This window comes from Thunnus albacares, chromosome 7, assembly GCF_914725855.1.
Source record: "Thunnus albacares chromosome 7, fThuAlb1.1, whole genome shotgun sequence".
NCBI classification, from domain to species: Eukaryota; Metazoa; Chordata; class Actinopteri; order Scombriformes; family Scombridae; genus Thunnus; species Thunnus albacares.
In genome coordinates, this window is record NC_058112.1 from 12549002 (window position 1) to 12568342 (window position 19341).

Below are 19341 nucleotides of genomic sequence, written 5' to 3' on the forward strand. Positions count from 1 at the left end.
AATTCAAGAAAAAAAGTTTACTGTAAATGAATATGGTAGAATTATTGACATCATTCATCAAGATCTCTGGAACCATCCTGCCCTATAGGCGTGGGCGGTCTGTTATTAAGTTGTGTGTGTATGTGTGTGTGTGTGTGTGTTTTGTTTTTTCACCTTAATTAAGGGGTCACGTGTACATATATGGAGTAGGCTATACAGTTGTTCCGTGACACAGATGGAGATAACAGTATGATTCTAGGATATGGTAGGCTTACCGAAACCAATTTATTATTAATACAAAACTACTTCTATATGAAGAGGGTCCTGTGTAAATACATAGATTGCGCACGGACTCCGCCGCATCGTGCCTCGGACGTGACACCCAACACGCCCAGACCCACCCGATCTCATTAGTATGTGCGCAAGTAACGTCACAGAGGAGGCTGTCTTTAAATACCGGGTTACACCCCCTCCCCAGCACCACTTCTGCGGAAAAGCTGCACACAGGAGGAGCCGCCACATTCCAGCTCGTGTTTCTTGCCTTCTAACTGAAGCCCCAAGGTAAGATAACCCGTCCGGAGAAAACATTAGACATTGTACACTTCGGGCTTCTGCGAAAAATATTTTAAATTCTGAGTAGCTCCCCTGTCTACGTTGATAAACAGAGTTTCAGAGGGGACTCCAACAACCTGATGCGCATTTAAAGAGGACCCAGAGAGGGGCGTGTCGCTATGTAATCAATAGCGTTGATTGGTTGTGTCTGAAGCTGGTTATTCTTTACAAACAGTATGTGCAGCATTTGTGTAATGATGGATTGTTGTTTGTGCAACAGAGAGGCATCAGGATGCAGGCCTGTATAAGTTTCCTACTTGTTGCAACAGCTGTCATCATCATCATCATAAATGACCATCATCAATTTAATTAATGGGTTAAAAGAAAGAATACATTGATATGTTACGGACAGATGGAAATTATATTATCGAAACGTTTTATTTTTAATGGAGTCCACGTGTATAAGATATACGCAGCCTATCCCATTATGATTCTTAAATAAGAAGCCAGAACTGATGGTTTGAATCTAACATTGCATCAGAGGGTTCTAGTTGATGTAATATACGCAGTGTTATACAAGTAGGGTGGATACGCATGTCCTGTGGTGATCCAGGCAGTTGCCACAGGAAATGCAGCACATTCATATGCAGGCCCATGGGAGAGAAGATCTTGATGGAAGTACTGTGGGTGCTGCAGATATGTTGTCACAGGTGTTTCAGTGTTTTGCCAGATGTACATGGATGTCACTTTTAGTGTCATGTCAAAAGGATCTTTGAAATATTGATCTACCATAGCTCTCTTAGTAGCTTACATTTCCTGATTAATCAGACTAATGCTAGTCTTGGCACACCATTGTGGATGAATAACTACCAGTCACAGCCTGTTGGCAGTAATGGTTGATTATCTGATTACATTTATTGAATGCAAAGTGGAAAAAAGGAAGTCTAGTTTCTTGATTAAAATTAATCTAGTATGTGTCTAGTGCTGAAGCAAGATGTGTTCACGGTCACCTTCAAAACTGTAAAATGAAAGATCAGATACTGAACTTCAGCCATGATATTTGACACCTCATCAGACCTCAGTGAGCCTTTGCTGACCTGCTGGTGACATAAAGTAAATGTCATAATGTAGAAGGAAATATGATAATACAAGCATGCACATAAGCAGGTTTAGTTGTCCAGTGGTGTGTGGCAGCTGCCTACTTAAAATCTCAGAGACATCTCCCTGTAACTATATCGTATTAAGTTCTTTCAGCTACTAATAATCCTCATTGTAATCCTCATTCAGTCCTGCTACTAAGGAAGTTATTGTACATCATATTTCAACAATATAGGAGGGACTGTACATATACAATAATCCTTTACTGGTAGCTAACAAATCTCAAGCTCACCTCAGGGGTCAGGTGCTGGTATGTAGTAATCTTTCAGCTGACCTCCGAGTGAGAGATAATTGGATGACAACATATTAGGTATGACTGTCCCACTTACTATATCCTACTATTGTGTGCAAAGTCACCACAGTGCGGTCTTAAACATCCTCTCTAGGCAGGTATTACAGTATATTAATCCTGCCGGGTACACCACTACGTGTTTGTCTGCACCTCACAGTGGAGAACCAGCCTAGTCATGCTGGTAAAAGCCTGCAAGCATGAGTGGTCAGCCGTGGCTGCTCAACCAGGAAACATAAATAGTAGTTTGTGACGTCATCTGGGGACGGTCTGTGTTGCACAGAGACAGGCTGCAGTACCTTCCTAGGAAGTGGTTGCCATGGAGACCCAGAGAGGCGCAGTGAAGCAGTGGGTACTGTCAGTAAACCATTTATGGAAGTAATTATGATAAGTTGTTGGCTTACAAGTGTGAAACAGGAACTTTGTCTAAACCGTTGTAGTTGTTAGAAGTTGTGTTTTGGGGTTATGGAAAAGGCTCACACTCAGTACTGTCATGGGGATGAAGTGAGTCAATTTTCGATTTTCCTTTTATTTGTTCATAGTCAGTGTGGGATGAGACAGCAGTCACGTACACCCTTGTGTGGGCCTGTTAGTAACAACTCATTCAAACTGTCACATACATTATGCAGCACTACTTTACTGCTTCTCTCTTTCCACTCTCACCTTCTCTACTCCCCCTTTTTATATTCTCTGTACCTGCTTACCTACTTTTTCCTATCACCTCTTCATTCTCCCTCTCTCTTTTCTTATTCTTCTCCCATGACTTTCTCTCATTCTCCTCCCATGCATCTTGTTTTTTCGGCAGATGTCCACCAAGGAGAAACTGATCACCCATGTGATGAAGGGTGACCCCATTGGCACCAGGAACAAGGTGACCGTGGTGGGCGTCGGTATGGTGGGCATGGCCTCCGCCATCAGCATCCTGCTCAAGGTGAGACAAAAAAAAGAGAAATGTTGGAAGTGAAGAGAAAGAGGAGTAATATGTGGTTGTTTGTATATCAATGAAGAAGAGATGAAAGGAGCAGAGAAGAACAGAGTAATAGTCATAGTACTTGTTAGTATGTGGATGATACTAAAGAGCATTTCTAGCACCAATTAACAACATATCAAGGTGAAATCAGACATGATTGGGTGCAATTTTGGATAAACCCTTGAAAAGAGCCAAGTTAGATACATGCAGCCATGCAGCATGTAGTTCAAGTGAGAGATGTAAGATGTCTGTAATGTTTGGTAGGAATCAAACATTACTTCTCTTAATGTAGTCCACATTTTACAAGCTGAGTCAAAGCCAGCTGAGTAACAAGAGTGGCACTCTGAAACTAGGTCACAAGTCTTAAAATTAACAATGCTGCTGAATAGTTGAGGCTTGAAATGAATGGTGTCATTTCTGGCCTTTATATCCATGTCATTCACTGGAAGTAACAGAGAGGTTAGTCACTTTCAGCAAGCCTTATATTAACTTAACCTAAGTAAGATACACTGTATAACGTGTATGCAGAGTGATCAGGGGGACGTTAATGTGTGTATTTCCTGTATATGTTAACCAGGACTTGTGTGATGAGCTGGCTCTGGTTGATGTGATGGAGGATAAGTTGAAGGGTGAGGTCATGGATCTGCAGCACGGATCCCTCTTCCTCAAGACACACAAGATTGTGGGCGACAAAGGTGAGGATGTACAAAAGCATAGCACCTCTGAAAAATGTGTTTTCACTCTGGTGTAGTTCTCCAACCCTACTGTTGTAATGAGAATGGTTTAGTCTGTAGTTTAGTGTCAAAGTATCTTTTTTTTTTTTTGTCAATTTGCCAGACTACAGTGCGACAGCCAACTCCAGAGTGGTGGTGGTTACTGCTGGTGCCCGTCAGCAGGAGGGCGAGAGCCGTCTTAACCTGGTGCAGCGCAACGTCAACATCTTCAAGTTTATCATCCCCAACATCGTCAAGTACAGCCCCAACTGCATCATGATGGTGGTCTCCAACCCAGGTTAGACAGACAGGGGTGTAAATGAATGAAGATGGATGAAAATGTGAGAAGAGGAAGTGTGGTGTTGCTTGAAACAGTGTGGATGGATGCTGGAGAAATCTGTGTAATCTATATAATGATACACCTGTAGCTCAGCACAGATCAATGGCTCATTGTCCCCTCTCATTCTCCTCAGTGGACATCCTGACCTATGTGGCCTGGAAGCTGAGCGGCCTGCCCCGTCACCGTGTCATTGGCTCTGGCACCAACCTGGACTCTGCCCGTTTCCGCCACATCATGGGAGAGAAGCTCCACCTCCACCCTTCCAGCTGCCACGGCTGGATCGTCGGAGAGCACGGAGACTCCAGTGGTATGCAACTCTGACTAAAAATCAAGTCTGTGCAAGCCTTTCAGTATACCTGTTTGTCAGTCTGTGGCATATCTTTTAATATAGCTACATCATTTGTCTATCTTATGTTGCCTTTGTGTATACGATTTGTGTACATGATTAACTAATTTATTACTATTCTTTTTATTTCTCTTAGTGCCCGTGTGGAGCGGTGTGAATGTCGCAGGAGTTTCTCTTCAGCACCTGAACCCAAAAATGGGAGGTGAGGGTGACGCTGAGAAGTGGAAGGAGGTTCACAAGATGGTGGTTGATGGGTGAGTACAATTTCTTTTTCAGTAATCCACCAATGAGCTGAAAGTTTTCCCAAACCTTCCAAAAACTACATTTTCACCCTCACCTTCATCAATTTAATCTGCAAAGCAATCAGCAATGTGTGCACAGGCCATCTGTCCAGTACTGAGGTGGGAGCTATAATATGATGGTTTATTTGAACAGATCTTTAGGGTTAAATGACCCACAGTCATGCTTGCCTATTAACATAAAGACTAAAAACAGGTAGAATTGAATCAAATGGAGCTGACTATCCCTGGTGAGGAATTTGACCAGGGTTGTGAGCCAGAGAAAGCAGATGTAGGTACACAGCGCACCACTGTGTACTTCACCACAGCCTGGCAGCCAATGGCTATGCGTAACATTATACTGTATATAGTAGTGCTCATGACCTCACTTACACTCCCGGGTCTGCATTCATGAAATGCCTGACAATATTTAATCCTGGTCAAAGACAGGTTCACCTCTGAAATTAATGACTTTAATATGACTTACCTATGTTACCTAAACAGCAGAGCTAAAGGTCTGTTGTTGGATTTTATATTTGAGTTGTATGAAAGTTAAGTGATGCAACAGGTTTGCCCTTTTGTAAACTTTGATACTGTACCATTATTTCATTGTCAGCCAGTAGACCTGGCTTATCTTGTAAAGAGGTCTTTAGGCAGGTCAGCCATGTACAACACAATACAGTAGGTGCTTTATGGTTTAAGTTTGCAAAGGTTTCAAATATGAAATAAAATATTTGAAAAGAGGGACAAAGACAGTGGATAAACATACACTAGCATTTCTCAACAGTGAAGAAAGCAAAGGTGCACAGTAAGAGATAGGCCTTACTTTAAATAGACATACAGTATATGACTTTTTTTAATGTATGAAGGGGGAGACTTCCTTGGCTGTCCATGTTTCTCTTTAGAGTTAAAGACATTATTATGAAACTATACATCTCCAGTTCAGATTGAGTATCTGATTTTAAGTTTTTACTGCATTAGCTTTTTTAATTTTTATTTCAGCCAATCAACTCACATGGACCAGATTTATTTATGTGTCCATACTTCAACCTCTGCACAGCAGAGATTTTGTAGTGACAATTACAAACTTCCCCCACAAAGCAGCTTTAGATACTGAACTAACATGCTGTCTTCAATCAATTTTATGTTGCTCTCATGGGGATAAACAGCTGAAGTCTCAGCATGAAAACAGAAAAAGAAGTCGGATGAGGGATATTAGTAAAGCGAGAGGGGCAAAGACCAAAGCAGCTTGATTGTCTCTTCAGTCCAAGAGACATGTTCTCATGTTCTTACCCTTAATTTTTTCTCTGACTGTTTGTGCACTGCAGTGCCTATGATGTTATCAAGCTGAAGGGCTACACCTCCTGGGCCATTGGTATGTCTGTGGCTGACCTGGTGGAAAGCATCACGAAGAACCTGCACAAAGTGCACCCTGTGTCCACACTGGTCCAGGTAGGACCCTAGGACATACATTTCACTGTCTGGCAAATCCAGGATGAGTATATTCATCCTATTAATTATCTTACATATACTGTACATTTTGCAGATGTTATGAAATGATCTGCTAATGCTGTTCTTGCTGTCTCCTTCCCTTTTTTCACCTGATAGGGCATGCATGGAGTGAAGGATGAGGTCTTCCTGAGCGTCCCTTGTGTCCTGGGCAATAGCGGCCTGACAGATGTCATTCACATGACACTGAAGCCCGAGGAGGAGAAGCAGCTGCAGAAGAGCGCTGAGACCCTGTGGGGCGTACAGAAGGAGCTCACCCTGTAAAGAGCGCTCCTCTGAATTCCCCAATCCGGTGTGAAACCACACGAAACACTGTGTTGTCAATTCCCTCCTTCTGTATCTTCTGTGTCCCTCGCGGCAACAGGCAAATGAGACCGCTGAATATCTAAAAAGGCCAAGTGTTTGTAGCTAAACCACTGGAAACTAGGCATTACCATCAGATATTCACAAATGGGTGTCATTTTCCTTTGCTGCCTCCCACCCGCCCTCCTCCCTCCATGACAAAATTCTTGGAAACACAAGCCTGTGTTGGAGAGAGGGGATATGTATCTATGGTCCTGTCTTTCCAACAAATGTAAGGCATTTGCATATGGAACGTATATACCATGTACTGTATGTTAATGTCACTATGTACTGTTGCTGCTTCTTCTGTACACTCCCTGTGCATAGTTCGTATTTATCTGTGATTGTTGCCAGTTGGTTTTTTCCACTTGGTAATCTCTGTTTATTTTTTTATTTGGAGTATAATGGAGACATTCCATTCTCTATGAAGAGGGCTTCCTATCAACCTACAGTCGTAACAACACTGCTGTATATCACTGGGCCAAAATCCTGTGATACCAAAGTACCTTATCATTTGAGAAAAGCAATGCTACACCTAGTTTTTTGGCATTGAAGCCTTCGTAAACAAACTAACCGGTAACCACAAGTGCACTGACAGACAAAACTGCTTAAAAGGCAAGGCTTATAGAACTGGCCAGAGACAACAAAGGTTACATCTGAGAGAATTAAAGGGGTTAGTAACGAGGTGATCTGCCACAATTTCACATAGCAAAGAGATAACAGAGAGCCAGTGGAAAGAGTCAGCTTGGATCATGACATACAGTCAGGTTATGAATCATAACAGAAGTTAACAATCCTGGTGTTGTTTGTGCACCCTAAATACCCTCAAAGGGTTTTGTATTTATTTTTCTCCACCTGACTCGTGAAAAAGGACATCAACTTTGAGAAGAAAATATGGTACTATTTAAAGCTGTTAATACTGTTAAGACCTTATGTATCAATGTCACAACATAAGATATGGTCTATCAACAACTGAGGCACTGTACCTGTCATGGCAGGTGGATATTGATTTTTATTTGCTGTAACATCAAATAAACCTGCCAGGATAATGATACAAGACTGTTCTTTGTCCTTTCCTGTTTTTGCCATCCAAACTAGCAAAAGGCAGTTTGTATGTGTGTATAGAGCAGCTGACTCAGCGCATACCTATGCGTCAAAACAAAACAGATAAGAGGTTTTTATGCAGGTGAACATAATGTGGTCACTTGTTTCTATACACATCATGGCGAGGTGAATTTTCTGTTTTGAATCAGTCCTGCGGCTGTGACAGACAAAATGTTGCTCATCTGCCAAGTGTCCTGACTCAGTAAACTGTCCATCCCATTATTATAAAAACAATATGCTGTAATACTTGAACTAGGCCTGTCACTATGACTGACAATTGGCACAGCTACTAATAACAGACTTCTGAATTCATTGAGATAAATGCAAAGAAATGAGCCATTAAATCAGATTTATTTTATTTGAACTGATTTACATAAATCTACAGATAAAAAAGAACTGGTGGTCTATACTTGAAATGGAAACAAGAAAAAAAAACAGTAGATATTCTATCATACAATTCAAAGTGCATTTAGTAAAAGGCTAATTTAAATGAGACCTGTTTGCAAACTTTACATAAGTTAAGTTTTGATTAGTACAATAGTTCTTTATTTTTTGTACCCTCCAACACTCACACTTTATACACAACCTTTTCCTTAATTTTACTGAAAACCTAAACTTCTCATCAGAGCTGAGAACGATTAGACAGCACAAGGAAAACAGAAAGAAAAATACAGAATTTCCTTTGTAACATCTTAGATTTAAGTATGTCAAGACTGTCGTCCACCTTAAACAGAGTAAAACAGCTACTGTACATGATTGACTGGTTAATGCAGCCTAAAAGTCAAAGTAGAGTGTAGACCTGAGCAGCTGACATACAATGAAAGATCCTCACACACACACACACTAGTGTAAAGAGACACATACAGGACAGGGAAAAACATAGTGTTGGCAAGTGCCGTAGGAGCTCAATAACAGACCCAAACAAGACAGTGAAGAAACACAGTTCAGGTTTATCATCACTTCTACTGTATAAAAAGTGACTCGATGGCTACTGAATATGACCCAGACCTCATACAACATTAAATCATGAGGCTGACCCCTGACCTTCCTGAAAGGTTGCCCTGGGTATTTATACCAGAGCCTAACCTTTTCACCAGGAGGGGCGTGGACATATGGGGCTCTCTACAAAGCCCCTGTCTACTGGCCTCTAACAATTTGTGCTTACTAGCCAAAAGACTTTGTCTGGAAAATGGATTGCTAACAGAACCTGTGGGGTACCCTCGAGTGTGGCATATACAGGTTGACACACTGGCTTGCTCTGTACACCAACCCAGTTACACCACAAACACTGTCACACAGAGGTCTCGCACCTCAATTTACCAATCTGGCGTGTGTGTTAAGCATCTTTTTGTGTCAACCACAGTAACTGTTTCACAACATGATGACTTTTTTAATATTATATTGGGGCAAAAAAGAAATGGTATCATGTCTGGGTCATGACTGTAACTGCATAATGATCTCATGTATTTTGTCTGATCAAAATACAAATAATGTCGAACTACAACTGTGACCACACAGGTTGAAATTTCACTGTTAAACAACAGTCCTTCATAAATGTTGTATTTTCGATGATTTGTTGTTGCTATTGAGATTTCTGTCTCACAAGGACAGAGTTTTATAAAGAATTAAAAAGGGGTTGGGTGTTTGAACTACAAGAAGACATTCAAAAGGGAATAAAACAGATAGGAAAGAGAAGAGAGCAAGAAAGCATTGAGATATGAATGTTTCCAGGTAGTCAGTGTGGGTCAGTAGAGGTCACTAAGGCCAGCAGTCTTGCGAGCTTTCTGCATGAGAGCACGGAGCTGGAACTGCTTCCTGGACAGAAGGCGTACGTGCTGTAACAGAAGAGAAAAGGAGTCAACAAGGCTAAAACCACAAAAGACTGAGGTGCGTGTTTGTCTGTGTTGCTTATGCATTAGTTTGTAGTTGTGTTGAAATGGCCACCTTGAGAAAAACCTCCAGGTCTATGACACCCCTGCGGAGGGCTTCTCCCAGGTAGAAGATAGTGTCCTCAATTGCATTTTCCTCAGCATACAGGTTCAGGATCTGTTTGTACAGTGGAGCTGTGGGCACAATGACGTCATCAATGTCATTGTTCTCCGACTGGTTCTCCATCTTCTCCAAGGCATCACTTAGCTCCTCGTCCTTTCTCTTCAGCAACTCAATGTTCCTGTCAACCTCAGTCTAGTGGAAACACAATCACAGCAACACAAAATAAATGTTGTTATTAAAAAGAAATCATGCTAAAAGAGACTTGATAACAGTAGAGGACAGAAAAAAGGAAATACAGATTTAACATTTGAAAATTCTCACCACTTCCTGGTCCAGTCTTGAGACCATGTCCTCGAGTTTCTGATGTCCCTTCTTCAGGTCTTCTTCTGTTCGCTTCAGAGCATCCAGCTCTGCCTGAGCTCTGTCCATTTCCTCCTTCATCCTCCAGCGAAGTTTGTCACTTACAGCTGAAATCAGAGATGCGCGGATGGTGTCCTCACCAATGGTGCCATCTCTGCTTGGGCCTTAAGAAGAATTATGAAGTGATGTGAGACAGTGTGGACAGAGTCAACAAAACCTTAAGATTAAAACAATATCCTGTCCACAACAAGGTACAAGGTCTCTGTGTTCAAAAATAAAATTAGAAAAAATAACAATGAGGCAAGTGACTGAAAAGAACTGGCAATTTAGAGTGAACATACAGTACGTTATTGCAACAGGAAAAAAAGATTACAGTGTTTAAACTCTTAAGCCACTAGAGGTATCGGGCAATATTGAACTGGCAAATGTTAGCTAGTATTACAGATATCTGGTCCCACAGAGACACCAGCTGCATCAAGATCAGATAACTTAAATGTGAACAGAAAAAAAAACATAAGGTCTAAGGATTGGTTAGGTTACCATAAGCCGCAAGAACAGCTTGCTTGATGGGGAATGTTATCTAACTCATTGGTCCAACATCTCCCAAAGGTGTTCAGCTGTGTTAAGATCTGGTGACCAGGGTCCAAAATTAACTTTTTTGTCCACTGGCCAAATTCCTCGTGAATGTTCAAATTTTACCAGCCACTCAATAGATTACCATTGTTTTTTTGGCTGCTGAGTGAAGCAAATCTACCAGCCACTTGCATATTTTACCAGCGTTTGGCTGATGCTAATTTTGTGCCCTGCTGGTGACTGTGGAGGTCATAGCATCTGGGTCAAATCATTTTCACACTTATCAAACTATTCACTGACTCCCCTCATGTCCTGTATGGAAACATGTACATTCATTATATTTTTACACTCATTTTGTTTTGTTTTTCCTTTAATTTGTCACCCGTCTGTAATTACCTACCATTTGATGCAGTGATTATAGCTTGAATGATACACAAGATAACAGGTGTCATTGGATTGCCACTACAGATAGCTGTGAGAATGAAGGGAGGATGCTTATGACACATAGTAAATAGATTCTAGGTAACTAGAAATAAAGCACTGTATAGTAATATAATCCATAGAAAATTCCTGTAATAAACACTGTTTTTGTAAAACTTATGACATTCAATATTTCTTGAGACTGTGTGGTCATTTTAAGGTTGTTATTGGTGGTATTTATTGGAATGCAATAAATTCAAATGTTTTTCTAATACTTTGTTCCCAGTATAAGAACATGGCAATGAAAAAAATATGAAAATATCTGAAATATTAATGACACCCCATCACAGACTACACCCTAAACTGACCCAAAGCTGACAAGTGCCAGGTTATGTAAGAGTACATGTACTGATGAATGTCTTCAGAGGTCAAGACTACCTACAGTACAGTCTGGAGTCAGCACTACAAATGTCAGAGTTGATTCAGCCTTGAGATCTGAGTAGTCTACAAGCAAAGTCATTTCTTTTCCCTTACTAAATATAGCAGGCGGCTAAAGCTCCTCCAGCGAGCCAGTCACTGACCAGCATTTCACTGCTGCTAACTGATTTTGGGACAGCAGATGGATCCCCTGATCATTGGTCTGTCTTTGTGTGGGGTTACTGTTCCCATCCTAAATATAGTGCTGTGTGCTTCGGCGGTATAGGGTGTGCAGGGCTAGAGGGGGGACTGTTCCTTTTCCTTCAGATCTACTCTATCCTTTGGCCTTTAAAGCTCCCAACTCTAGTTACACTACCGACCTTTCACTGGTGGCTCAGCGCGCCACCAAAGTCACACAGCGGGTGAGAGAGTTTGAGTCAGAAGGTCAAGTGTCTTAATACAGGGTTAACTAAAGGCCATGGGACGATGTAGAGGTATTGTTTTGTCTGGGGCTTAATATTTAAACACTGTATTGCAATATCATGATACACTAGAAACTTTTTAGGATTGGATGTCATTTTATAAGTCACATTTAGCAAAATGTACATTGTATTTATTTGCTGGTTTACATGTGGATCTAAAAGAGAAACCTGCATAGAGAAGTGCAGACAGTAACAGCTTGTGAGAGAACAGATTCATCTGTATTTTTCTTTGTTTGTGTTGTTTGTAACGTTTGAAACATACTCATTTTAAACTATCAAAAGCACCTATGAGACAGAGAAATTAAGTACCCTGGATGTTATATGCAATACATACCCACAGTGGAGACTGGAGTCTGGGAGGGGTAGTGTGCAGGGCCAGCAGTGGCTGGGTAAGAGTTGCCGGCAGGGTATTGGTAACCTGGATAGCCTCTGCAAATAGTTACATGATTAACAAATTGCCAATGCTTTATATTTCCCATTCTTACACATTTCAGATATCTATCTTTAACTTTACGCAACAAATGTAACTGAACGTGTTTTACAGCGTTTCAGTTATGAATATATCCCATAAATATGCTGCTGAAGAAACAAGAGTACAAGAGTAAACATGCCAGGACAGGTTTGACAGGAAAAACTGTGCGTGCATAATCTGTGGGAAAAAGTTTATGAACTGCTTGCAAAACATCTTACCCTGGGTTTGGATTTGGACCATAAGGTGAGACCGCAGGCATGCCAGGCATGTAGGAAGCTGAGATAGAGAGACATAGTAAAGAATCAGGTCTGTGGACACACACATCAAAAAATATTTTTCCATGGTGTGCTAGAGTGGTATCTGAGCTCCACCTGGTGCTAAAGGAAATAAATGCATCATTTAAAACATGATGCAACAAAAAAGCAAATGCACCAATACACATCAGCAATAATATGAAATTTCCACTGTGAATATATATTTTTGATGGATCCTGACATTCTAATGTAAAACTAGCTAAAACCACTGTTTTAAAACGCTCTGTTCACCAACATAATAGCAAATCCACACTCAAACTGGATTATTGATTTTACACAGTAACTGGACAACCTACTTGAAACACATTTTCAAATTAAAAAATACTCCTCATCTACAATGAAAAAAAAACACCACTTCTTTTATACGTATATCCTTTTCATAACAAGGTTATAATGTTCACTTTTTTCTTAACTATTTTAGAGAGGTGGTGATTCAACTTTATGGGCATTTTAGAGGCTTCCAGTTTGTCGTCGGTAATTGGATTGTTTTTTACTGAAATGTGTTTCTAATAATTAGCCAACAACCATTGACATAAAGTGGACAAAATATCCTTCAATATACTGAGAGATTTCCAGTATGTAAAAACATCTATTAGCACCATATGGCTTTGTATAAAAAGAGTCTCTGGGTGAATTTATGTAACTCACGGTTAGGGGGTCCAGCAGCTTGGAAGGCTTGGTAAGGGGCTTGTTGGGTAGGGCGAGAAAACACAGGAGGCTCCTCTCCAAATACCACAATCATCACCTGAATTAGACCATACAGGTCTGACTGAGGCTGTAAAAAATACAGAAAAAGACAAGTTTTATGAACCAAGACAGCAAATGCAGGATTCCATTTCAAATGATCAACAGGGTGGACCACAGTTCAAATATTGCCTTATGATTGCCTTATTTTGTACTAAATAGCACTCATATCGAAAATATTCAAGATAGTTATGACTTCCTCAGATACCAGTGTTTCCCCTACCATTGCCTTGGAGGGGCGGTCCGTCCCACCAATGGGACCCCCCGTCCCTCCTGAAAGAAACAATAGGCTATGTTGTTTATGTTATTTACCTAATTTATGTGCAGTCGTTTATTTCAGCTCAGTGTACAGAAATACACTGATAGGAACAACCGCCTTACTGCACACGTCAATGACAACAATGTTTTTTTGGTTTTTTTTACAGTGCCTTAGCTGAATGAACAGAGAAAAATTATGCTGAGAGTCTCTACCGCGTTTTGGTGTAACTTATGGTCACACTAGCTTCTCTGTCTTCTGCTCTCTGTGTTGGTGTTTGACTGAGGGCGGGGCTCAGCTCCTACACACACACACACACACGGAGTGGAGCAGAGGAGAGACAGACAGCGGTGGAAAGAGTGAACCAAGCAATGTCGTTGTTACTCGAGTTGACGACAATGCTCGTTAACGTAGAGACTAAGAGTAAGTAAGAGTAATTTATAAAATCACCTGTTCAACAAGCATAAACATGTGGAAAAGCAATATTTTCATCCGCTTTGTCTGCAGTCTCCCAACCACAGCGTCCTAGTTAAGCTAACAGCTAATTGTAATGAACAAGCTAAAACCAAAGGTGTCTGTATGTAGTCTGTTTATCTTATTTTGTCATGTATATTAAAATTAGTGAAATCCTTGTAAAATTAACTACTGGCTGATATGACAGCCCCCCTGCAAACAGCCACTCCTCCCTCTAACAGCAGTACCTGCAGCAGTGAATCACAGCAGCAGAGGGAGGAAGACAGAGGACAGAGAGAAGGGCTGATACCGACTAATGTCTGTGTTCTTCATTCTTTCTTAACTTCACTCAGTATTTTGAGTCAGGAATATTATTTATTTTATTGACTATTTAAATTTCTTCCCAGTGAGATATTATTGAGTTTATATAGTGACTTTGCTGTTGTAAACATTACTGCTGCTCTAGAAACAATATTTTGTTATATTTAAAATATAAGTCTATTCTAATCCTGTTGTGATTTTTTTTTAATGATTAAAGAAACAACAACAAAACAATTCTTTAGTAAGATAAATATAAAATTCTAACCATACCCATCGCTACAGCTGGCTAGTGGCTACACCCGGACAATGCGAGGATGAGAAAATCGCTGTTCAAATCTCTTCACTATAAACCTTGTTTTACCAACGTTATTTTATTATTATTATTTTTCATGGTGCACAGTGAGATCACTCACAAAAATGTAAAGGATAACTTCAGGTCAGAACATAGCACTTCATCAGTGAGCATATTTGTTTCACTTTTCTTCTTGGTAAAGTCTGAGTGTACAGTGAAAAAGTACAACCTGTGTTGTTTTTCTAATAAATATTGTAATGATAATAGTCCAAAATTATGTGAAAATGCTGCCCCGTGACAAGAGTAGTTTCATGGGGGCCTACCACTCCCCTTAAAAGAATCCTGGGGGGAAACACTGGATACTGCATGGGGTGTGGTACTGCATACCAATCCCGTCTCCTAAAAATTAAATTCATATACAACTAAATTGTTTTCCCAATTAACTACATAATTAATTAGCAAATGTAATTGCTGCAGGGATTATGTTCACAGAAAACATTTTTTTTGGATGAATAAAGTGCTACATTTATATATCTGTAAGAACTGTATTAAACCAAGACCACAATCTTTCCCCAACCCTTAACCAAAACATGATCATGAAAAGGTTCATATTGTTGTAATTTCTACTAGCGGATACAGCACTGCAAGATCAGATAATCCTGTGGAAAATAAACAACTAGGTATGTTGTTTGAACATTTGACTCATATGTTCAGTATCAACGTTCATGCAACTTACCAATAGGTTAATAAACAACATTTTCTCATTATATTGAGAGAAAACGTAATTCAGCAGCATTACATTTGTAGCAAAATGTATTTGCTGCTGCACTTTAGTTGTATATGAAGGTAATTTCTAGGAGACAGGGTGTGGTATATTGTGTGTTACAGCCATCATAGAAAGATTTTAAAATGTCACTGCTAAAGTTAGACTAAAATCTTCTATGAAAAGGGTTTTGCAAAGTTTTTGTATTTTTCTACTTAATCCTGTTCAATCCATATTTTTACATTCCATCCTGTTTTCACACATAAACTGTTAATAATGAATATTAATAGATAATAAATAATATTTGAAGACACCACACTTACGTGCTTCCACTCATGTAGATAAGGCAGGTAGATCTTGCCATTGGCATCAATGTGTTTGCCAGTTTTGATCATCATGGCACTGGTAGGTTTGACAAAACATATGGGAGGGTTGTAGGGGTATGTGTCCAGCAACCACAGACACACTGGGATGTTGTAGACATTGCCTACAGAAAACACGCACTATGTTAAAATATGGCTGTTTTACATCCCAACATTGTCATCACCCCACTATTACACTTGACAAACTGTATGTTATATTGAGGCACTGTCTTGTATTCTGTTTACAAGACAACAGGGGGTCTCTAAATGATGTGAACAGCAATTATGACATACTGTAAATGTATGTCAGTAGTCCCAACTCTAAAGCTGAGACACTCTGACTTGGGTCTGAACTCATTATAAAATATTCTGTTAGAAGACATATTTTAGATGTAATTTACACCTTGATGTCAGAACAGTGGGGAAAGTGGCAGATGAAGGACTTGGTGTAACACGCTTGTTAATGCAAAGATTGCTCTAAAATCATATGTGTTTTAATTCAGGTAGATTCTCTTTCTAACTCCCCAAGTGACACACAAAAAGGCCGGTCAAAGCAAATGGCCACCCACTTAGAGCCGGATTGTGTTTGAGGTTTCTTCCCATTAAAGGGGAGGTTTTCCTTACCACTGTCACCAAGTGTTTGCTCATAGGAAAATTGTTCGGTCTCTGTAAATTAAAAGAGTACGGTCTAGACCTGCCCTATGTGTAAAGTGCCCTGAGGTGACTTCTGTTGTGATTTGGCACTATATAAATAAAACTGAATTGAAATATATTGAATTTACTAACCACAGTAGTTACGCCTACAGACTGGAATTCGTTTAAAAAAGTGCGAGATAAATAGAACAAGAACTAGTGAGAACACACAAGAGTGAAAGAGTAGGTGAGAAAAAAACAGAAGGAAAAAGAAACTGGCACTAAACTCGTTATGCCCAAGCATTTTAAATTCTGTAATGAATCTCTGTAATGTAATACATCATATATTTTCATAGAGAACCTTGTTATTACAAATAAAGAGAAAAATGTTACCTCTGTAGCTCACTGGGACTGTTCCTGTTAAACTCATCAGGTCTCTTGTGGAGCCATCATTGAACACTGAAATACAAGGAGATCTCATGACAACTAGCACAACAAATTGTGTTGGTTTTATATAAGCAAACAATATATAACTGAGACCAGGCAGTCAAAAACAGGAGATTAAAATCATTCTATTTACCATATGCATCCATAACCGGCTTCAAGTCTTTGTACTGGGAGATCACATTGGTTATCTCACGAACAGTCAGGTCTCTGTATTTATATTGCTAGACAATGACAACAAAAGAGAAGAGCAATAACAATGCATGTTAGTATTTTGTAAGATTGAGACACAATTGAGGACACTCATCTGACAAAAAAATAAAGGGTTGACAAATTAACTGGCGTAAGTAAGAAGCCAAATTGCTTGCTTATGAGGTAAATTCAGCATTACTGATAGCTTGCAGCAGCTCACTTGCTGTGTGTATACATTATTGTTTCCTGCCAAGTCCATAAGAGCACAATCTGGGATGCAAATATAAAAAGGGTACATTCATAGCCAAAACTCAGGGCTGGGAACTGCTGTTGGCAGATTACAAGTCTGTTATAACAACTTACACTTGACCACCAATAAACGTTGGTATTTTTGTTCTAATCCTGTACAAAGTTTTATGGTATCAATGATGTTTGTAACACAGATTTGTAAGATTTTTAGTAGTGATTTATCTGTACAACACCTCGCAAAATGCTTATATTATTTAATGAAGCCAAAACTGCAATGATGCATAGGCACACGCCTGTAATAGCGTACGGTCAAAACAGACTGAGGTTACAGAATTCTGGATACAAAAATATTTTTGAGGATGGCAACAGTCAGAAAGTAGCACAGAAGGCTTTACAACAGCTCTCGAACGAGTGGCGTCATTATTGGAAAAACAAAAAAGCTGTATACAAATCGAGAAATGGTGAACTTGTAAACATGTTAACATAACGTTAATAGTTAATTAAGATGTTTTGATGTTAGCTGGGTAAGTTAGGAACACAGTTATGCTAAGCTGTAAAACGTTTAGGACGAAGTAATGTGAACGGTCAAGTTATCTTAGGAAAAAGATATCACATTAGTGAGCCTACATAACGCTGTTGCACTTTTATTACACCAAGATGTTTAAAATAGTCAGCCTGTCAGGAAAAACAACCCATTTACAAATTACAGGAAATGTAAACTTGCTAACGCTAGCTAATAGCGTCATGTTTGGTATCGATGACATTACTGTTAGCTAAATTAGTGTGTTAACGGTTGATTAGCAAGTTTACCTTCAGCATTTTCTTCAGGGCACCTTCGTTGACAACTGCCATGGTTACTGAATGTTTGTTTTATCCGTCCTTATGAAAGGTGAGTAAACAGCTGAGTTTTTAATCCAGTTGGGGGGGCAGCTAACACAAGCTAACGCTAGCTAGCAGGACTTCAGTGAATGCTAGGCTAACGTTAGCCCAGCCTAGGGCCTGGCTACAGTGAAGAAAATGATTCGGTTTCTTTATAAGAAAACCTTCCAGTCAAACAGGATGAATGCCTCTGTGGTTGACGCAACGAGATTCAATGAAGTAATGAATGTCGGAAAATAGAGAAAACGGTAAGTTAACAGTACTTCAAAGAAGCCTAAAAACAAATCTTCGATCGTCAACAAAAGCAATTTCCGGTATTCCACCTGACTGCTTCCGGTCTTCATGTGACGTCAGGTGCTAGACGAATGGTTTCCAAGGTGTGGTCCGGGGTCCCTTAGGGGCCTAAAGTATTCCCAGGGGGTCTACAAAAAAACTAGGAATAAATTGATTTTAATCTGTTCACTTCCTTTACTTTGGCTCAAAGACAACATGTATGAAGACGAGGGATTTAGTTATGTGATTTATTTTGACCACTGTTACAGTAAAACTCTAATAAACATCATGTTAATGATCTCTTACTGATTTCCACTGAGGTACTGCTGAATTTTTTAATGATTCTTCAGATGAACTATGATGGCTTAGTCTCAAAAAACAAAGAATACATCAAAGGTGGCAACCAAGCAAATATTTGGATAAACAGTAAGCTTTTACTTTAGAATGATGTATAAGATGTTGAATGCAATGTTGTTTTTGAAATGATTTCAATGGCAGATCTATTATGTCATTATAATCTGTGTTTAATTAATGTGATGTTTACAACCAAACATTGTCTTAATACCAAGTCGCACACGTCGGTTAGTTTAGCATTTGCATTACCTTTACACACACTTGAAAATTTGTTGTTGTTGCTTTTTTGTTTTTGTTTTGTTTGTTTGATTGTTTTTATAACAAATGCTACTTCTACATTATTCCCTCACTCAAAAGTACCAAATCTGTAATTATAAACTAAAAAGGCTATTTAGGTACAATAATAAAAAATATCACCAGTCACACATTTTAGAGGTCACAACAGCAATGGTGCATGTATAATACACAATCACACTTGAAGATATTCAGTGTCTACATCTGATCTTATAGTCAGTT

General features: G+C 39.6%; 2 protein-coding genes across 2 annotated transcripts; one reads left to right on the forward strand and one right to left on the reverse strand.

The window, feature by feature from the left end:
- Positions 1-432: 432 nt before the first annotated feature.
- ldha (lactate dehydrogenase A4) lies at positions 433-7535 on the forward strand. The gene is made up of 8 exons (XM_044355499.1): positions 433-540; positions 2784-2909; positions 3526-3643; positions 3786-3959; positions 4135-4308; positions 4484-4601; positions 5954-6077; positions 6234-7535. Exons 2-8 carry the CDS (start codon positions 2784-2786, stop codon positions 6396-6398), a joined length of 999 nt encoding a protein of 332 aa, XP_044211434.1. The 5' UTR covers positions 433-540; the 3' UTR covers positions 6399-7535.
- Positions 7032-18543, reverse strand: tsg101a (tumor susceptibility 101a). The gene is made up of 10 exons (XM_044355498.1): positions 18130-18543; positions 17015-17102; positions 16828-16893; positions 15763-15926; positions 13259-13385; positions 12515-12572; positions 12159-12253; positions 9894-10096; positions 9525-9764; positions 7032-9415 (listed from the first exon to the last, which is right to left on the reverse strand). Exons 1-10 carry the CDS (start codon positions 18169-18171, stop codon positions 9326-9328), a joined length of 1173 nt encoding a protein of 390 aa, XP_044211433.1. The 5' UTR covers positions 18172-18543; the 3' UTR covers positions 7032-9325.
- Between the last annotated feature and the right edge of the window lie 798 nt (positions 18544-19341).

Coding starts and splice junctions, on each gene's coding strand:
- ldha (XM_044355499.1), top strand. CDS start 2,784: ATGTCCACCAAGGAGAAACTGATCACCCATGTGATGAAGGGTGACCCC. Junction 3,644..3,785: donor CAAGATTGTGGGCGACAAAG/GTGAGGATGTAC, acceptor TCAATTTGCCAG/ACTACAGTGCGACAGCCAAC. Junction 6,078..6,233: donor CTGTGTCCACACTGGTCCAG/GTAGGACCCTAG, acceptor TTCACCTGATAG/GGCATGCATGGAGTGAAGGA.
- tsg101a (XM_044355498.1), bottom strand. CDS start 18,171: ATGGCAGTTGTCAACGAAGGTGCCCTGAAGAAAATGCTGAAG. Junction 13,386..15,762: donor ATCTACATGAGTGGAAGCAC/GTAAGTGTGGTG, acceptor TATTTTTTACAG/CCTCAGTCAGACCTGTATGG. Junction 12,573..13,258: donor AGCTGCTGGACCCCCTAACC/GTGAGTTACATA, acceptor TCTCTATCTCAG/CTTCCTACATGCCTGGCATG.